Below are 17,251 nucleotides of genomic sequence, written 5' to 3'. Positions count from 1 at the left end.
ATATATATTATAAGTTATATATTGTGGCTTCTGTATACTCTAAGACTGCTAATTACTTTCCAGTAAATGAATTTGGCAAATGAGTGTAAACATTAAGGTACCGTTGTGTAATGATTGTCCCCGATAAATGGCTCTTAACCCTTTCAGGTTCCCTGATTACTGTTCTAGCAGCAGATACTTGGTGGTTAGACCGTACCAGGGGGCCGTCCTGTTCTATAGGCTGAGCCCCTTCTGCCGCACACGCGCGGCCCTAGTGCGGTCATTATTGGGAAACACCCATTGATACCAGAGCGGTGGCTCAGCCAAATGTCCTTGTACACATGCATGAAGGTGGCACCGCATCCATCTACTTACTGGGGAAACAATGGGAATATCGGTAGATGAATACACCTCATAGCATGGACAAGTGACATTTGTAATACCCCTCTCAGATCACACCTAGTTACTGGGTTCATGTCGGTTTGTTGCTGGTTCGTCACCGTGATAGGTGCGATCTGAAAGGACTTACCGGGTGCAGCAACCCAGGATTACAACCCATAAAAAAAGGTCCTTACCGGTTCGTTGCCGGGTTGCTGTGCAGTGTGAACGGGTTGAATCGGACTGAGGGACCCAGTTCCCCTGATGGAGAAGGCAGTGCTTGCAGCAAGCCTCATCTCCAAGCGATGTGTCCTCCCCCGCCCCCCATGACGCCCCACCCCGGCATGTTGTCAGCGAATCTGCAATATTGCCAGGTCGCTGAACGGGCCAGAGAGAGAAATGCAGGGTCGCTCCGTGACTGAACCGCTTCAAAGTCCCGGTGTGACTCTGCATTTTGTGATCTGAAAGTGGTATAAGACTCCAATAGTTTTCCCTCTGATAGAGACAACAAATGGCGGAACAGGTTTCCCACCACATAATGAAATACATGCAATGATCGCAATACTTATGTGAGATCATTTGGCCCCAAACATACCAGTTACATGCTGACATTCTGTGCCATACACGCGTGTGCGAATCCCAGGTTAGTATGACACAGTAAACAGAACCGGACACAAAGGGGTATTCAATCTCCCGCAGCCTTCTTCACAGACAGCATTGAACAGGGGACCTCCGCAGAACGAGCCTGACTTCACAAGCAGTCGGGCTCGTTCTGCCGAGAACGGACGGGAATTGACGAGCTCCCGCTGCAGCTCACCGGTTCGCGGCCACGCCCCCTTCTCATCTCTCACTACAGGCGGGACATTGAATCCCGCCTGCAAATTCTCCGTCGAGCACACGGAAAACGGGACAGGGTCGCGGCTGTCGGGCCATCGACAGCCGTGAACCAAGATGGAATACCCCCCCAAAGTATCTGCAACAAATGTCTGTCTGCCCTGCATGGTTTCAGTAATCACTTCAGGACCAGGTTAAATAGTTGCTGCTCAGTCTGTCTCTCTCCATTGATCAAACTAAACGTTTTCCAGAATTAGAAAGTAATACAAATACAGGAATCCCTCAATGTGTATAGTGATGTCTATACTGCTCCTGACTAAGCAGCACAGTTATTGTATAGGACGGTCATGATGGGGCCAGCAGTGGGGAATGATGGGTAATGTACGATATACATTAATGAATGTTGTTACGTCGTCTTTTTAGCAATTCCACAATTCATGTTCCAGATGACAGAACTGGCGTGATTTCGGCTATAAGCCAATGCCAGGTTTACCACAGACCGAAGTGACACCGTTAACGTAACCTTGCAACTTATTGCATCCCCCAATTTGTTACCATGGAAACACTGCTTAAAAATTGAAAGCTGTAGAATAATATATGTTGAAGCACCAGGGCTCCATGACCTTACATGCAGATGCTTAGTAGGGATTGTGTGTTGTTCAGACATGTACTGTCCGGCCTGACAGCGGGGATGTGATTGGAGTATTTGTGACACCTCCTGCCTCTCTCCTCACTGCTCCTGCTGCCCCTCTCCTCACTGCTCCTGCTGCCCCTCTCCTCACTGCTCCTGCTGCCCCTCTCCTCACTGCTCCTGCTGCCCCTCTCCTCACTGCTCCTGCTGCCCCTCTCCTCACTGCCTCAGCTCATACGGAGGTATTATCACACAGCAATGACCTGTTGGGCTCCCCTGACAGGATATCTTGGTGTTGGGCAGCAGTAATATGTTATACTAAGACACGATTACTATATACAGTCACCCCAGATACTGACCTACATACAAGGTTCCTGAGATCACACCGTAAACACCCTCGGCAACACATCATGTGCGCAATCACCATGCCAACGATTGTCTCTAATACACCAGCGGAGCCACCAAAATGGCCAGGCACATAGACATATAATCTAGAATTCTCCACGCGTTTCACTGCGACCTGCGCCAGCTGCAGCCGGTCTCCGTACACCTACAGTATGTAACCGGGGGGCCAGCGGCGGGAGCGGCTCTCGTCCTTATCGGACGTCTTTGGGTTTCTTTATATACAGAAGTCTCTAATATTTATTACGGTAAATGTTGCTTTGAAGATTACATTGTGTAGAATCATCTCTGCTCTGTGCGGATTGTTATATTATGACCATATAAATGTGTTCTGTGTCTGGGGCCCACTCGCTGCTTTAGCACAATGTCAGGAGCACGGTTCCTGCGACTGGCAAGTAACAGCCATAGGAGAGAATGGTTTTGCCCATAAGTCAGGCAGCGACCGGTTCTGCAACTGATCACTGTAACGGGCCCCTGTCTGCAGAAGGGAAGAGCGGCCCGGGCCCCTGTCTGCAGAAGGGAAGAGCGGCCCGGGCCCCTGTCTGCAGAAGGGAAGAGCGGCCCGGGCCCCTGTCTGCAGAAGGGAAGAGCGGCCCGGGCCCCTGTCTGCAGAAGGGAAGAGCGGCCCGGGCCCCTGTCTGCAGAAGGGAAGAGCGGCCCGGGCCCCTGTCTGCAGAAGGGAAGAGCGGCCCGGGCCCCTGTCTGCAGAAGGGAAGAGCAGCCCGGGCCCCTGTCTGCAGAAGGGAAGAGGGAACCCGGGGGGGGGGGGGGGGGACGGACGGGGGGGGGGGGGGGGACGGGACAGGCAGAGCTGACTATTCGGTTACATTTCGGGAAACAAGGGTGAGGTGGTTCTCCTACAGGTCGCAGTCCCATTACATTGTAGTGTAAGACGTTGGTGACCCAGCTCCGCAGCAGCAGGAACATCACTTTATCACTATTTCTTTTAATGGCAAAAAATAAGGAAACAAAAATAAAGTGGTTTCAAAAGACAATGATCCTCATCAGTCTATGTATGTGACCTCGGGGGGCCCCTGTAAATAAGAGGGGCCCCAGCGGTCAGGGAAGAGTTTGTTGCTGGGCTCGGTCAGGTCGTCATTCAGAGTAGTGCATGATGGACTCCACGTAGTTGCCCGGGAAAAGCCCCGTGACCCCATTCATCACCCCCTCGTACCAGCCATCGTCGTTCTTCTTAATGACGTAAATGATGGCCCCTTCCTGGAAGGACAGCTCGTCCTCTTTGTCTTTCGAGTAGTCATAAATCGCCACAACTGGGGGAAGAGAAGAGGACACTGGTGTAACTAGGAAATGTACCATTACCTGCATCCCTCTGTATACCGCATTCCATGTACATCCCTCTGTATACCGCATTCCATGTACATCCCTCTGTATACCGCATTCCATGTACATCCCTCTGTATACCGCATTCCATGTACATCCCTCTGTATACCGCATTCCATGTACATCCCTCTGTATACCGCATTCCATGTACATCCCTCTGTATACCGCAGGTCAGCCACACAGCATTCCATGTACATCCCTCTGTATACCGCATTCCATGTACATCCCTCTGTATACCGCATTACATGTACATCCCTCTGTATACCGCCCGTCAGCCACACAGCATTACATGTACATCCCTCTGTATACCGCATTCCATGTACATCCCTCTGTATATCGCCGGTCAGCCACACAGCATTACATGCACGTCCCTCTGTATACCGCCGGTCAGCCACACAGCATTACATGCATGTCCCTCTGTATACCGCCGGTCAGCCACACAGCATTACATGCACGTCCCTCTGTATACCGCCGGTCAGCCACACAGCATTACATGTACATCCCTCTGTATTCCGCCGGTCAGCCACACAGCATTACATGTACATCCCTCTGTATACCGCCGGTCAGCCACACAGCATTAAATGTACATCCCTCTGTATACCGCCGGTCAGCCACACAGCATTACATGTACATCCCTCTGTATTCCGCCGGTCAGCCACACAGCATTCCATGTACGTCCCTCTGTATACCGCCGGTCAGCCACACAGCATTACATGTACATCCCTCTGTATTCCGCCGGTCAGCCACACAGCATTACATGTACGTCCCTCTGTATTCCGCCGGTCAGCCACACAGCATTACATGTACATCCCTCTGTATACCGCCGGTCAGCCACACAGCATTAAATGTACATCCCTCTGTATACCGCCGGTCAGCCACACAGCATTACATGTACATCCCTCTGTATTTCGCCGGTCAGCCACACAGCATTCCATGTACGTCCCTCTGTATACCGCCGGTCAGCCACACAGCATTACATGTACATCCCTCTGTATTCTGCCGGTCAGCCACACAGCATTACATGTACGTCCCTCTGTATACCGCCGGTTAGCCACACAGCATTACATGTACGTTCCTCTGTATACCGCCGGTCAGCCACACAGCATTACATGTACGTCCCTCTGTATACCGCCGGTCAGCCACACAGCATTACATGTACATCCCTCTGTATACCGCCGGTCAGCCACACAGCATTACATGTACATCCCTCTGTATACCGCCGGTCAGCCACACAGCATTCCATGTACATCCCTCTGTATACCGCCCGTCAGCCACACAGCATTCCATGTACGTCCCTCTGTATACCGCCGGTCAGCCACACAGCATTACATGTACATCCCTCTGTATACCGCCGGTCAGCCACACAGCATTACATGTACATCCCTTTGTATACCGCTTGTCAGCCACACAGCATTACATGTACATCCCTCTGTATACCGCCGGTCAGCCACACAGCATTACATGTACATCCCTCTGTATACCGCCGGTCAGCCACACAGCATTACATGTACATCCCTTTGTATACCGCTGGTCAGCCACACGTCCAGTACTTCCCAAAGCTGTGAATGCAGGGGTCACTGTGGCACCAACTCACAGGCCATAACCCAAACCTAGCACCCGGCCTGGTCCTGCATACTACAGCAAGAGAAATGTTCAAACCTAGCCAGCACAGAAAGGGGATGCCCGGAGGGACGTGGGTGAGCAGGAGATTGGGCTCAGGAATAAGATGAATAATGGTCTTATTGTCAGTATGCCTTTATTACTGATCAATATGCTGCACAATGAGTGATCTTGCGACCTCGCCTGGTGACAGGGCGTAATTACAGGAGCACTGGGTCAGTCAGATAGGACGGGGAGGAAACAACTTCTGATAGCATTCAATGTACTCTAAATGTGTCAATTATGGCTTCCATATGGAACCTTTCTGTAGGGATAGATGGAGAGAAGGAGGGATGCAGAGACCCATGAGAGACAGGCGGAGGGATGCAGAGACAGGCGGAGGGATGCAGAGACAGGCGGACACACGGATAGACAGACCAAGTGATGACTGGCATTAACAAGGAAAAGCTCAGTACAGACCTTTCTCTAAATAGGTCCTTGGAGCCCAGGGAGGATCCTCCTCCGCGTATGGGTCACTGTACTCCACTACCGCAGCTTCCTCTTCTTCGTAGTCCTCCGGAGGTGGCGGCGGTGGGGGGGATTCATCAAATACAGGTTCCTCTGCTGGGGGAGGCGGAGGCGGAGTCTCTGAAACTAGGTAACAGCACAGAATAAGAAATGGACAGAACCGCTATGCCCATCAGTCTGTGCAGCTCATTATACAGGGGGAGGGGCGGAGCTTGTGGTCACTCCCATACCAGGCCCCACCCCTCTACCAACATGCACAGAAATGGCACCAACTACATCGTTAAGCAGAATACAAACAATTTCTATTTTCTATGAAATAAAACAAACATCCTCTCATTCCGGCTTAGAGGCCTAATTAAGAACACTTCACAGTGGAAATGTGATAACGCAACGTACTGAAAAGAAGACAATTAACATGACAATGGTAATCCAATTACACACGAGGCCTCTTAATAACCACTTCCTCTCACTTGTGCGGATTAGCGAGAAAACAAAACCAAATAACCGGATTGTATTCATCCGCAGCGGCAGACAAGTAGTAATAGAACGCGAGCAGGGATATATACGGTGCACTTACTGTTTTCCTGAACTCTGGCCACAAATCCCATCAGTGGTAACTGCGGGGTCACCTGCAGTATGGAAGGCGGAGGAGGCGCATGCGATACTGCAGGAAGAAGAGAGGTTATTAGCACGCAGGATCCCGGCTGCAGGTGACAGGGTTACACAATACAGCCTATAACGGACTACAGGAATGGGAGGACGTCAAAGCCAGTAACAGTATTGTAGCATACTTCTAACCACCAGACAGAGTAAGGGGTGGTGTGTGTGCTTTGGGGGGACGGGGGGGGGGACGGGGACGACCCACAGGACATAGGGCCCTCCTGCTGCAGCTCCAAATGAAACACAAAACCTGCTATATAGGGTGCAGGAATGGGCATAGTGTGGGTGCCTGCACCTCACAGCTACTAAAGTCTGCACATCGCCGGCAGCATTATACATGGTTGGAATGCTACTTGAAGCATTAACAGTGTTGATATTACAAATATAAACATGTTGCTTTACGTCACACAAAGCAGACACAACAATGTCGGCATAATGCTGCCGACATACTGATTGCTGATATAATGATTCCCTACCATGATAAATATCACCCTTGTGACAAACGCCTTACTCAGCCTCACACGATCCGTCGTTCCGTTCCCAAGCCAGGGCCAGCAGCAGACCAATCCCTCACCAGAAAGAAGTCATTTGGCCAATTTCACATTTTTTTTTTTAATACAACCAGTGCGAGAACATGAGCCGGCATCACATTCTAAGCTACGGTATAGTAACATAGTGCACCATGGAGAGAACATGAGCCGGCATCACATTCTAAGCTACGGTATAGTAACATAGTGCACCATGGAGAGAACATGAGCCGGCATCACATTCTAAGCTACGGTATAGTAACATAGTGCACCAGGGAGAGAACATGAGCGGGCATCACATTCTAAGCTACTGTATAGTAACATACTGCACCAGGGAGAGAACATGAGCCGGCATCACATTCTAAGCTACGGTATAGTAACATAGTGCACCAGGGAGAGAACATGAGCCGGCATCACATTCTAAGCTACGGTATAGTAACATAGTGCACCCAGGGAGAGAACATGAGCCGGCATCACATTCTAAGCTACGGTATAGTAACATACTGCACCAGGGAGAGAACATGAGCCGGCATCACATTCTAAGCTACTCGTATAGTAACATAGTGCGCCAGGGAGAGAACATGACCTGGCCTCACATTCTAAGCTACAGTATAGTAACATAGTGCACCCAGGGAGAGAACATGAGCGGGCATCACATTCTAAGCTACTGTATAGTAACATACTGCACCAGGGAGAAAACATGAGCCGGCATCACATTCTAAGCTACTGTATAGTAACATAGTGCACCCAGGGAGAGAACATGAGCCGGCATCACATTCTAAGCTACGGTATAGTAACATAGTGCACCAGGGAGAGAACATGACCTGGCCTCACATTCTAAGCTACGGTATAGTAACATAGTGCACCAGGGAGAGAACATGAGCCGGCATCACATTCTAAGCTACTGTATAGTAACATAGTGCACCCAGGGAGAGAACATGAGCCGGCATCACATTCTAAGCTACTGTATAGTAACATAGTGCACCCAGGGAGAGAACATGAGCCGGCATCACATTCAAAGCTATTGTATAGTAACATAGTGCACCAGGGAGAGAACATGAGCCGGCCTCACATTCTAAGCTACTGTATAGTAACATGGTGCACCAGGGAGAGAACATGAGCCGGCCTCACATGCTAAGCTACTGTATAGTAACATAGTGCACCAGGGAGAGAACATGAGCCGGCATCACATGCTACTGTATAGTAACATAGTGCATCTAGGGAGAAAACATGAGCCGGCATCACATTCAAAGCTATTGTATAGTAACATAGTGCACCAAGGAGAGAACATGAGCCGGCATCACATGCTACGGTATAGTAACATAGTGCACCAGGGAGAGAACATGACCTGGCATCACATTCTAAGCTACCGTATGGTAACATAGTGCACCAGGGAGAGACCATGAGCCGGCATCACATTCTAAGCTACTGTATAGTAACATAGTGCACCAGGGAGAGAACATGAGCCGGCATCACATGCTACTGTATAGTAACATAGTGCATCTAGGGAGAAAACATGAGCCGGCATCACATTCAAAGCTATTGTATAGTAACATAGTGCACCAGGGAGAGAACATGACCTGGCATCACATGCTACTGTATAGTAACATAGTGCACCAGGGAGAGAACATGAGCCGGCATCACATTCTAAGCTACTGTATAGTAACATAGTGCACCAGGGAGAGAACATGAGCCGGCATCACATGCTACTGTATAGTAACATAGTGCACCAGGGAGAGAACATGAGCCGGCATAACATGCTACTGTATAGTAACATAGTGCACCCAGGGAGAGAACATGAGCCGGCATCACATGCTACTGTATAGTAACATAGTGCACCAAGGAGAGAACATGAGCCGGCATCACATGCTACGGTATAGTAACATAGTGCACCAGGGAGAGAACATGAGCCGGCATCACATTCTAAGCTACCGTATAGTAACATAGTGCACCCAGGGAGAGAACATGAGCCGGCATCAGATGCTACTGTATAGTAACATAGTGCACCCAGGGAGAGAACATGAGCCGGCATCAGATGCTATGGTATAGTAATTTAGTGCACCAGAGAGAACGCACCAACAGAATGTATAAAGCTTCACTCATGATGTGGGACACACTCTGGCCAATCACAACAGCATGGGAAGGACAGTGGGCTTTCCATACCACTCATTCTACTCCCAAGTTTAAATGACAGAACAAGTAGAATGTGAATCACATACGGACTGCCCCCATCTAACCACTGCACTGTTTGCTTCATGACAACAACACTGGGATTTTTTTTTTAAAGCAATTCAGTTTATCATGCAAATTTCTGTACAACACAGAATCCTTGATCAAACATGGAGCATTCTGCGCTACATACACTGCAGTGAGAGGGTTAGGCGCGCTGAATGGTGCAATATACTGTATTCCCACTTTACAGAGCAATTTCTGTTGGTATATTGTCCTTTGCTTCATGTATCTTTTATTTACAAGGAGCCACGGGGAAAGCCTAGAGGATCAAGGTAGAGCATTCCATAGGTAGAAAGCAGCACAGAAGAAGTCTTGGAGGAGGGAGCAAGAGATAGGGAGAATAGGCAGCGGTCACCTACTGACTGGACAGTGTGGGAGGAGTGATGAGGGAAATGGAGGTTAGAGCAGGGCTTGACAAATTTGTAAAAAATCTAGGAGCCAGAATGAAAGTGTAGGAGCCAGAAAAAAAAATAGTGACAGTGTGCGCCAAATAGTAACACCATAATGGCTATTACGTGTCACATACCCATTACATATTACACCACATGCCACAATGCCCATTATGCCACACACCATAAAACCTATTGCATACTATGCCACACACAATAATGCCCATTACATATACCACACTGTAATGCCCAGTAAAGGGTAAACCAAACACAACAATGCCCATTACATATACCACACACCGTAATGCCCAGTACAGGGTAAACCAAACACAGTAATGCCCATTACAAATTATGCCACACACTGTAATGCCCATTACATATAATGCCCATGACATAGTATGCCACATATGGGTTTCTGACATGATGCCAGGCAGGGAAAGATCGAGAAAAAAATGACAGAGGGGGTGGGCACCATTGCAGGATCCAGGAGGTAGAGATTGGCAGGGAGAGCTGGCAGCAGCCTCTGCGTAAGCAGCGGGTTCCGTGGCTGGTTATCCTATCAGCAGCCTCGGGTGCCCCATTTAGCAGGCACGTAAGCAGATGGCCCCGCGGTGGGTTATATGGTTCAATATAACAGCCAGCAGACTGGTGCACAACTCTCCTGGCTGCCACTGTATCAGAGAAGATCCACAGCGCGATAAGATGCCCCCAGTAAGTGCCCTGAACAAGATGCCCCCATTAGTGCCCTGATGCCACCATTAGTGCCCTGCACAAGATGCCCCAGTAGTGCCCTGATGCCCCCAGTAGTGCCCTGATGCCACCAGTAGTGCCCTGCAAAAGATGCCCCCAGTAGTGCCCTGATGCCCCCAGTAGTGCCCTGATGCCCCCAGTAGTGCCCTGATGCCAGCAGTACAACACATACAGTATAATACCCCCCAGCAGCAGTAATACTCACCACCACTGCCTGGCCTCTTCTTTTGCTGCCTACTTACTTATTGAGGGGAGAAGTCAAGGTCTCTCTTCTCCCACCACACTGGGTGACCCCAGCAGGCATTTGAAATCTGGCGCCAGCTCGTGAGCCAGGCAGCCAATCACTGACCCCGGCTTCAGGCACCCGCGCTCCAATTGGCGCCACATTAAAAATATAGAATATACCTCCCGAGTGCCCTGCCAACTGTTTGGCCGGGTCTCCCTGCGGCCAGTTAAAGCACATGGATGCCAGTGCGTCCCCGCTGAGCTGATCACAGCAGAGGGGATCGCACAGCGCTGACACGCCGCTGCGCTGAGAGTGGGAGAGGAGGCGGGGTGAGCAGGTACTGTACATGGGAGAGCTGCGGCGTGTCAGTGTGGCAGGGAGGAGGACAAATGCATTTTACAGCTGACAGCCGCTCTCACCAGAGAAGGTGAGTGGCCTGTCAGCATGGCGTGGGTAGCTGGAAGCGCTTACACACTGCTCTGAGTTTAGCAGCGTGTCAGCTCTTCCAGCCACATCCCGCCCCCTGCTGCGCTGAGACGCGTCCTCCTGACCTATTGATGAGCGCGGCTGTCAGCCTATCGGCGGCCGGGCACAAGGCAGCGTAAGTAGCAGGAAAAAAAACGGGCAGGGCGCAGCGCCCCGCAAAAGGAAGGAAGCTATCTGAAACGATAATTATAACCCACTGCGGGGCCCGCTGCTGTGCATAATTCAAGCCACCACTCTCCCCGGGGTTCTGCTTCCTGGCAAATCTGGTCGCCAGGAAGCAGAATCTGGTCGCCATGGCGACCTGGCCCCCAGGTTTTGTCGAGCCCTGGGTTAGAGGCGTAGGGAGAAAGAAGAGTGAGACTTTAGAGCAGGGTGAGGATAGGGAGACAGTGGATGCATCATGGAAGGAATCTTGGAGGGAAGAGAGAGGATGCAGCATAGAAAGAATCTTGGAGGGGAGAGTGAGAGGATGCATCATGGAAGGAATCTTGGAGGGGAGAGAGGATGCATCATGGAAGGAATCTTGGAGGGGAGAGAGGATGCAGAATGGAACGAATCTTGGAGGGGAGAGTGAGAGGATGCATCATGGAAGGAATCTTGGAGGGGAGAGTGAGAGGATGCATCATGGAAGGAATCTTGGAGTTGGAGAGAGATGTGCAGCATGGAAGGAATCTTGGAGGGGAGAGAGATGTGCAGCATGGAAGGAATCTTGGAGGGAGAGAGAGGATGCATCATGGAAGGAATCTTGGAGGGGAGAGAGATGTGCAGCATGGAAGGAATCTTTGAGGGGAGAGTGAGAGGATTGGAAAAAGGAATGAACTAATAGCCTAGTGCAGGGGTGGCCAACCGGTCAGAGGTAAAGAGCAGAAAAATATCGGTAGTCAAGCTAAAGAGCCGGCATCATGCGCGCGCCAAAGGCGCGCACGCCCAAAAAAGGGGTGTGGTCTATTTTGACCCCTTGGGTGGGTATGATAGAAATATGCCTCCAATAGTGCAGTACCATATATACATATGCCCCCAATAGTGCCAGATACACATATGCCCCCCACGGTGCCAAAAAGCTGGTATGCCCCCATAGTTCCAAAAAGCTGGTATGCCCCCACAGTGCCACAAACTGCTATGCCCCCACAGTGCAAAATTCCCAGCAGCAGCACTCACCATTGTTGTTGCTGCTGCTGCCGGGCGGGGAGAGGACAGTCTGGTGTCCCCCTGCAGACCTATCATGTCACCGAGGGGAGGAGAGCACAGCACAGGACACAGCGCGTCTCTTTCCCCCCTCATTTCCCCGTGACTGGGCCGTCCACTAATCAAAACTTGGGGGCCGACTCCTGATTGGCTGCCGGCCCGTGAACTCTAATTGGCGGACGGCCCAGTCACAAGGATGCGCAGTAAGGGGTAGGAGAGATGTGCGATGCGCGCTCTCCTCCCCTCAGAAGAAATATGGATTCGGAGAACTGGCAGGGGGGGAGGGGAATGGAGACGGGCAGCAGTGGGAGCAGGAGCCGCACCTTACAAGGCGGAGAGCCGCATGTGGCTCGCGAGCCACGGGTTGGCCACCCCTGGCCTAGTGGCTTATAGTTATAGGGCGCCTACTGGGGTGGTTTGTCAAGCTGCTCCTACTGGGGGTGTCAATCCCCTGGTAAAATTTACAATGGAAAAAAAGGGGGGGTGGGTGGAGCGCTAAGAACAATAATTGGTTTTACAATCAGTTTCTATCAACATGAAAAATGTATTTCTAAAACAAAATCCTCAATCAGTGTGCAGTTGCACTGGGTAGGTGTACGATCAATGCATGGATAGCATAATATATCGCACAAAATGTATAATATTACAGAACATTAAAAATGTACATTATTGTATGAAAAATAAAAAATTGTGAAAAATGGGTCTGATACTTATGGTCTGGAGTCCCGTTTCACCCAAGGGTGGGAGACGATGGTATTTGAACAATCCTGGGGTCAATCCTTGTATAGCTGAAAGGGGATAGGGTCCATTGAACCTTGCTGGATTCATTTTTCATGCTGGAGGATGATGTTAGAGCCCCTGTTGGAGTGCGGGGAGTCCTCAACAATGGTGCGGAATTTGTAATCCTTATTGTGCAGGTGGTGGTTCCCAGGTGGATATTGCAGCTGTTTGACCTAGGTGTTGCAAAGTGGGGGAAATCGGTCTCCAATATTGTGATAGCGAGAGGTGGGGGGAGTCAGACCAAAGATGCCCAATTAAAATCAGCAGGTGCTCCCTGACATGTTTCGTGATATCATATATAATTGGTTAATGAGTATGCTAAATTGGTTAAGTGAACTTCCTGTGGCTAGGTATAAAAACATGGACTCTGCACATGGTGCTACACCTTTGAAAAAGCTGGCAGTTGAACGGCGAAACATGTCAGGGAGCACCTGCTGATTTTAATTGGGCATCTTTGGTCTCACTCCCACCACCTCTCACTATCACAATATTGGAGACCGATTTCCCCCACTTTGCAACACCTAGGTCAAACAGCTGCAATATCCACCTGGGAACCACCACCTGCACAATAAGGATTACAAATTCCGCACCATTGTTGAGGACTCCCCGCACTCCAACACACTGATTGAGGATTTTGTTTTAGAAATACATTTTTCATGCTGATAGAAACTGATTGTAAAACCAATTATTGTTCTTAGCGCTCCAGCATTGAAGGAATATTGGAGGGGAGAGAGAGGTGCAGCATGGAAGGAATCTTGGAGGGGAGAGTGAGAGGGTGCAGCATTGAAGGAATATTGGAGGGGAGAGTGAGAGGTGCAGCATGGAAGGAATCTTGGAGGGGAGAGAGAGTGTGCAGCATGGAAGGAATCTTGGAGGGGCGAGTGAGAGGGTGCAGCATTGAAGGAATATTGGAGGGGAGAGTGAGAGGGTGCAGCATTGAAGGAATATTGGAGGGGAGAGAGAGGTGCAGCATGGAAGTAATCTTGGAGGGGAGAGAGAGTGTGCAGCATGGAAGGAATCTTGGAGGGGAGAGAGAGGTGCAGCATGGATGGAATCTTGGAGGGTACAGGGAGCAGCATGGAAGGAATCTTGGAGGGAGAGTGAGAGGTAAGGCTGGAAAAGTTGAGCTAAAATGAAGGTATGGACAAGAGTTTTAGTCGCACTAGTGAGCTCAGTCTTAGACATATTAAGATTGGAAAAGTATTGGGACATTGAAGGTGAGAGGTCAGGGCACTACATTTCGGTGGGCGTCATCAACGTTGATAAGTTTAGAGTGTGAATAGTTGAGGGCCTGGGATTGAGCCTAAAGTAACACTTACAGGGAGGTGGCAGAGGCGGTGAGGGTAATGAAAAAGAACCAAGGCCCTTATTCTAATCGGCTCGGTACGGCCCGCGTGCGGCCGTACCGCCGATGTTTTCTCTCTGCACATGCGCAGAGGTCACTCTGCGCATGTGCAGGGGAATTCTCCGTGGTAAAAATTTAGACGCCGCAAAGGGGGCGTATAGGGGCGTGAGGGGCTTCATCCCCTCATTTCCCTATGTGTACGCCCCGCGTTTCATGGGCGTTCCCATGCAAACGCGGGGCGTACGCATGGTAATGAGGGCATGACGCCACTCATGGGGGCGGAAAGCTGACGTCGCCGGATGTCAGCTTTCAGCCCCCATACAAGCTACCACACGGACGATTGTCCGTGTGGTCTCAGCTTGCGGGAGCTGCCGCGGCGTGCGGTCCTGCCTTCGATGGTCGTCGACCATCGAATGCAGGGGGCAGCTCCCAGCATGGTGGAGGCGTACGCCTCCACCATTTTCGTGCGGTTCGCCAGCCGTCCGTGTACGGACGGCCGTGGCGAACCGTATGGTGGGCGGGGATTCGTCTGGTGCGGTCGGAGCCGCATATGCGGCTCGACCGCACCAACCAGAATAAGGGCCCAAGAGAGGACTATACCACTTAGAACAAGTAATGAAGTATAGAGAAGTAACCCTCTGATTAGTTCCCCGGAGGCCAATGATGACTAGGGTAAGGACAGTGGTTCCCTGGAGGCCATTGGTGACTAGAATAAGGAAAAAGGGATTTTTGTAAGAACTTACCGTTCGAATCCCTTTCTCTGATATGGTCCTGGTGACACAGCTCAACACTGGGATGTAGGAGGGTCCGAAGGAGCCAGGCACCTATCCTAAAGCTTTAGAGGGTAGGCTCCTCCCCTACTGCATCCCTGGACTCTTCAGTTCAACTTTCAAAGCCACTGGAATACATTAACTCAGTACAAACACCTGCACATTATCTGCACATTTTATAACAGAAACTGTTAACTTTTAACCATTTTAACATGAACATCATGAAATTCTGGCATACTTACTGAGCGTAAGGGAGGGATCGCTGTGTCACCAGGACCATATCAGAGAAAGGGATTCGAACGGTAAGTTCTTACAAAAATCCCTTTTTCTCTTTCAATGGTCCTGGTGACACAGCTCAACACTGGGACGTTCCAGAGCCGGTCCTTTGGGAGGGTACGCTCAGGTCTGCAGCTCTCAGCACTGCTCGCCCGAATGATGCGTCCTCCGACGCGAACTCATGGAATCTATAGAATTTGGCAAATGTGTGAACAGATGACCAAGTGGCAGCTCTGCAAACCTGCTCTGCTGTGGCCCCATGTCGAACCGCCCAAGAGGTGGCAACTGACCTGGTGGTATGCGCATTTATTTTGGCCGGTACTGGTCTACCCACTTTGGTGTAAGCAAAGGCTATCATAGACCGCAACCACCTAGCAATAGTCTGCTTAGATGCAGGCCAACCAATTTTGTGTACGTCATACAATACCAACAATGTGTCAGTCTTCCTGACACTCTTCACTCTGTCCACATATATGCGTAAGGCACGCACAACATCCAAAGTTCTCAATTTGTCCCTTTTCTTAGAACCCTCTGGTGGTTGAAACACAGGTAGAACAATCTCCTGATTTAAATGGAAGGTAGATACCACCTTCGGTAAAAACTGAGGCACTGTTCTTAAAACAGCCCTGTCATCATGAAAAATTAAGAAGGGAGATTTACATGATAAAGCTCCCAACTCTGAAACTCTTTTAGCAGATGCTACTGCTAACAAAAATACTAGCTTCCACGTAAGAAACTTAAAGTCAGCCGACCTTAAAGGTTCAAAAGGTGCCTTTTGAAGGCATTCCAAAACCAGTGATAGATCCCAAGGAGCTACTGGTTGCTTGTATGGAGGCTTCAACCTGGATACTCCTTGTAAAAAAGTTTGAATTTCCGGCAAAATGGCTATCTTTTTCTGGAAATAGATGGACAAGGCCGAGATCTGCACCTTCAGTGACTGAAGGCTTAGGCCCGATGAAAAACCATCTTGTAAGAATTCCATCATTCTTGATAGCTTAAAATGAGATGTATGAGCCTTTCTTCTCTCACACCATCGAATGTAAGTCTTCCAGACTCTATAATAATTTGCCGAAGATACAGCTTTTCTGGCCTTTATCATCGTCTGTACTACTGCGTCAGAAAACCCTTTTCTTTTTAAAATGATGGTTTCAATAGCCAGGCCGTCAAAATCAATCGATCTGAATCCAGGTGATTGAATGGGCCTTGTCTTAGAAGGTCTGGTCTCAGAGGTAGACGCCATGAGTCCACAGACAACCTCTGAAGTCTCGAGTACCAGGATCTCCTTGGCCAATCTGGGGCCACTAAGATCACTGGAACCTTCTGCCCTTGTATTTTCTTTAGAAGTCTCGGTAACATTGGTACAGGTGGGAATGCATAAAGGAGATCTCCCTGCCAGTGAATAGTCATGGCATCCACTGCCTCCGCTAGTGGATCCCTTGTTCTGGCATAGAACCTGGGCACTTGACGGTTGATCCTGGATGCCATCAGGTCCACATCCGGAGTTCCCCACCTCGAAGTGATTTGGTGAAACACCTGAGGGTGTAAGCTCCATTCCCCTTCCTTGAGCTCCTCCCTGCTCAGGAAGTCGGCTTCTATATTCTCTATCCCCGGGATGAATATAGCCGATACAGCTGGAACATTCTGTTCCGCCCATAGGAAGATTCTGGACACCTCCCACATGGCCAATCTGCTGCGTGTACCTCCCTGGTGATTCAGATACGCCACAGCTGTGGCATTGTCGGTCTGAATCCTCAAAGGGAGGTTCTGTAACCTGTCTCCCGCCAAGGAAATCACTTTCCAGACAGCTCTCAGCTCCAAGATGTTGATTGGTAACGCTGATTCCTCTGCCGTCCACAGGCCCTGAAGCCTGAGATCCAGGACTACTGCCCCCCAGCCCCTGAGACTGGCGTCGGTAGTTACTATCAACCAGTCC

General features: G+C 50.0%; 1 protein-coding gene across 29 annotated transcripts in view; it reads right to left on the bottom strand.

Annotated features, from left to right (window-relative positions):
- Nucleotides 1-3,154: 3,154 nt before the first annotated feature.
- Nucleotides 3,155-17,251, bottom strand: part of ABI2 (abl interactor 2) — a 90,623-nt gene continuing 76,526 nt past the window's right edge. For all 29 annotated transcript variants that reach the window (XM_083154190.1, XM_083154188.1, XM_083154203.1 and 26 more), the window contains 3 exons: nucleotides 6,270-6,356; nucleotides 5,645-5,818; nucleotides 3,155-3,495 (listed from right to left, as the gene is read on the bottom strand). In XM_083154190.1, coding sequence (XP_083010316.1) covers nucleotides 3,320-3,495; nucleotides 5,645-5,818; nucleotides 6,270-6,356 — 437 coding nt within the window. In that variant the 3' untranslated portion in view covers nucleotides 3,155-3,319. The remainder of the gene's footprint in view (nucleotides 3,496-5,644; nucleotides 5,819-6,269; nucleotides 6,357-17,251) is intronic.

This window comes from Crinia signifera, chromosome 7 (assembly GCF_055691185.1).
Source record: "Crinia signifera chromosome 7, ASM5569118v1, whole genome shotgun sequence".
NCBI classification, from domain to species: Eukaryota; Metazoa; Chordata; class Amphibia; order Anura; family Myobatrachidae; genus Crinia; species Crinia signifera.
The sequence above is the reverse complement of the archived record's forward strand: the minus strand, read 5'-3'. Positions and strand labels throughout refer to the sequence as shown.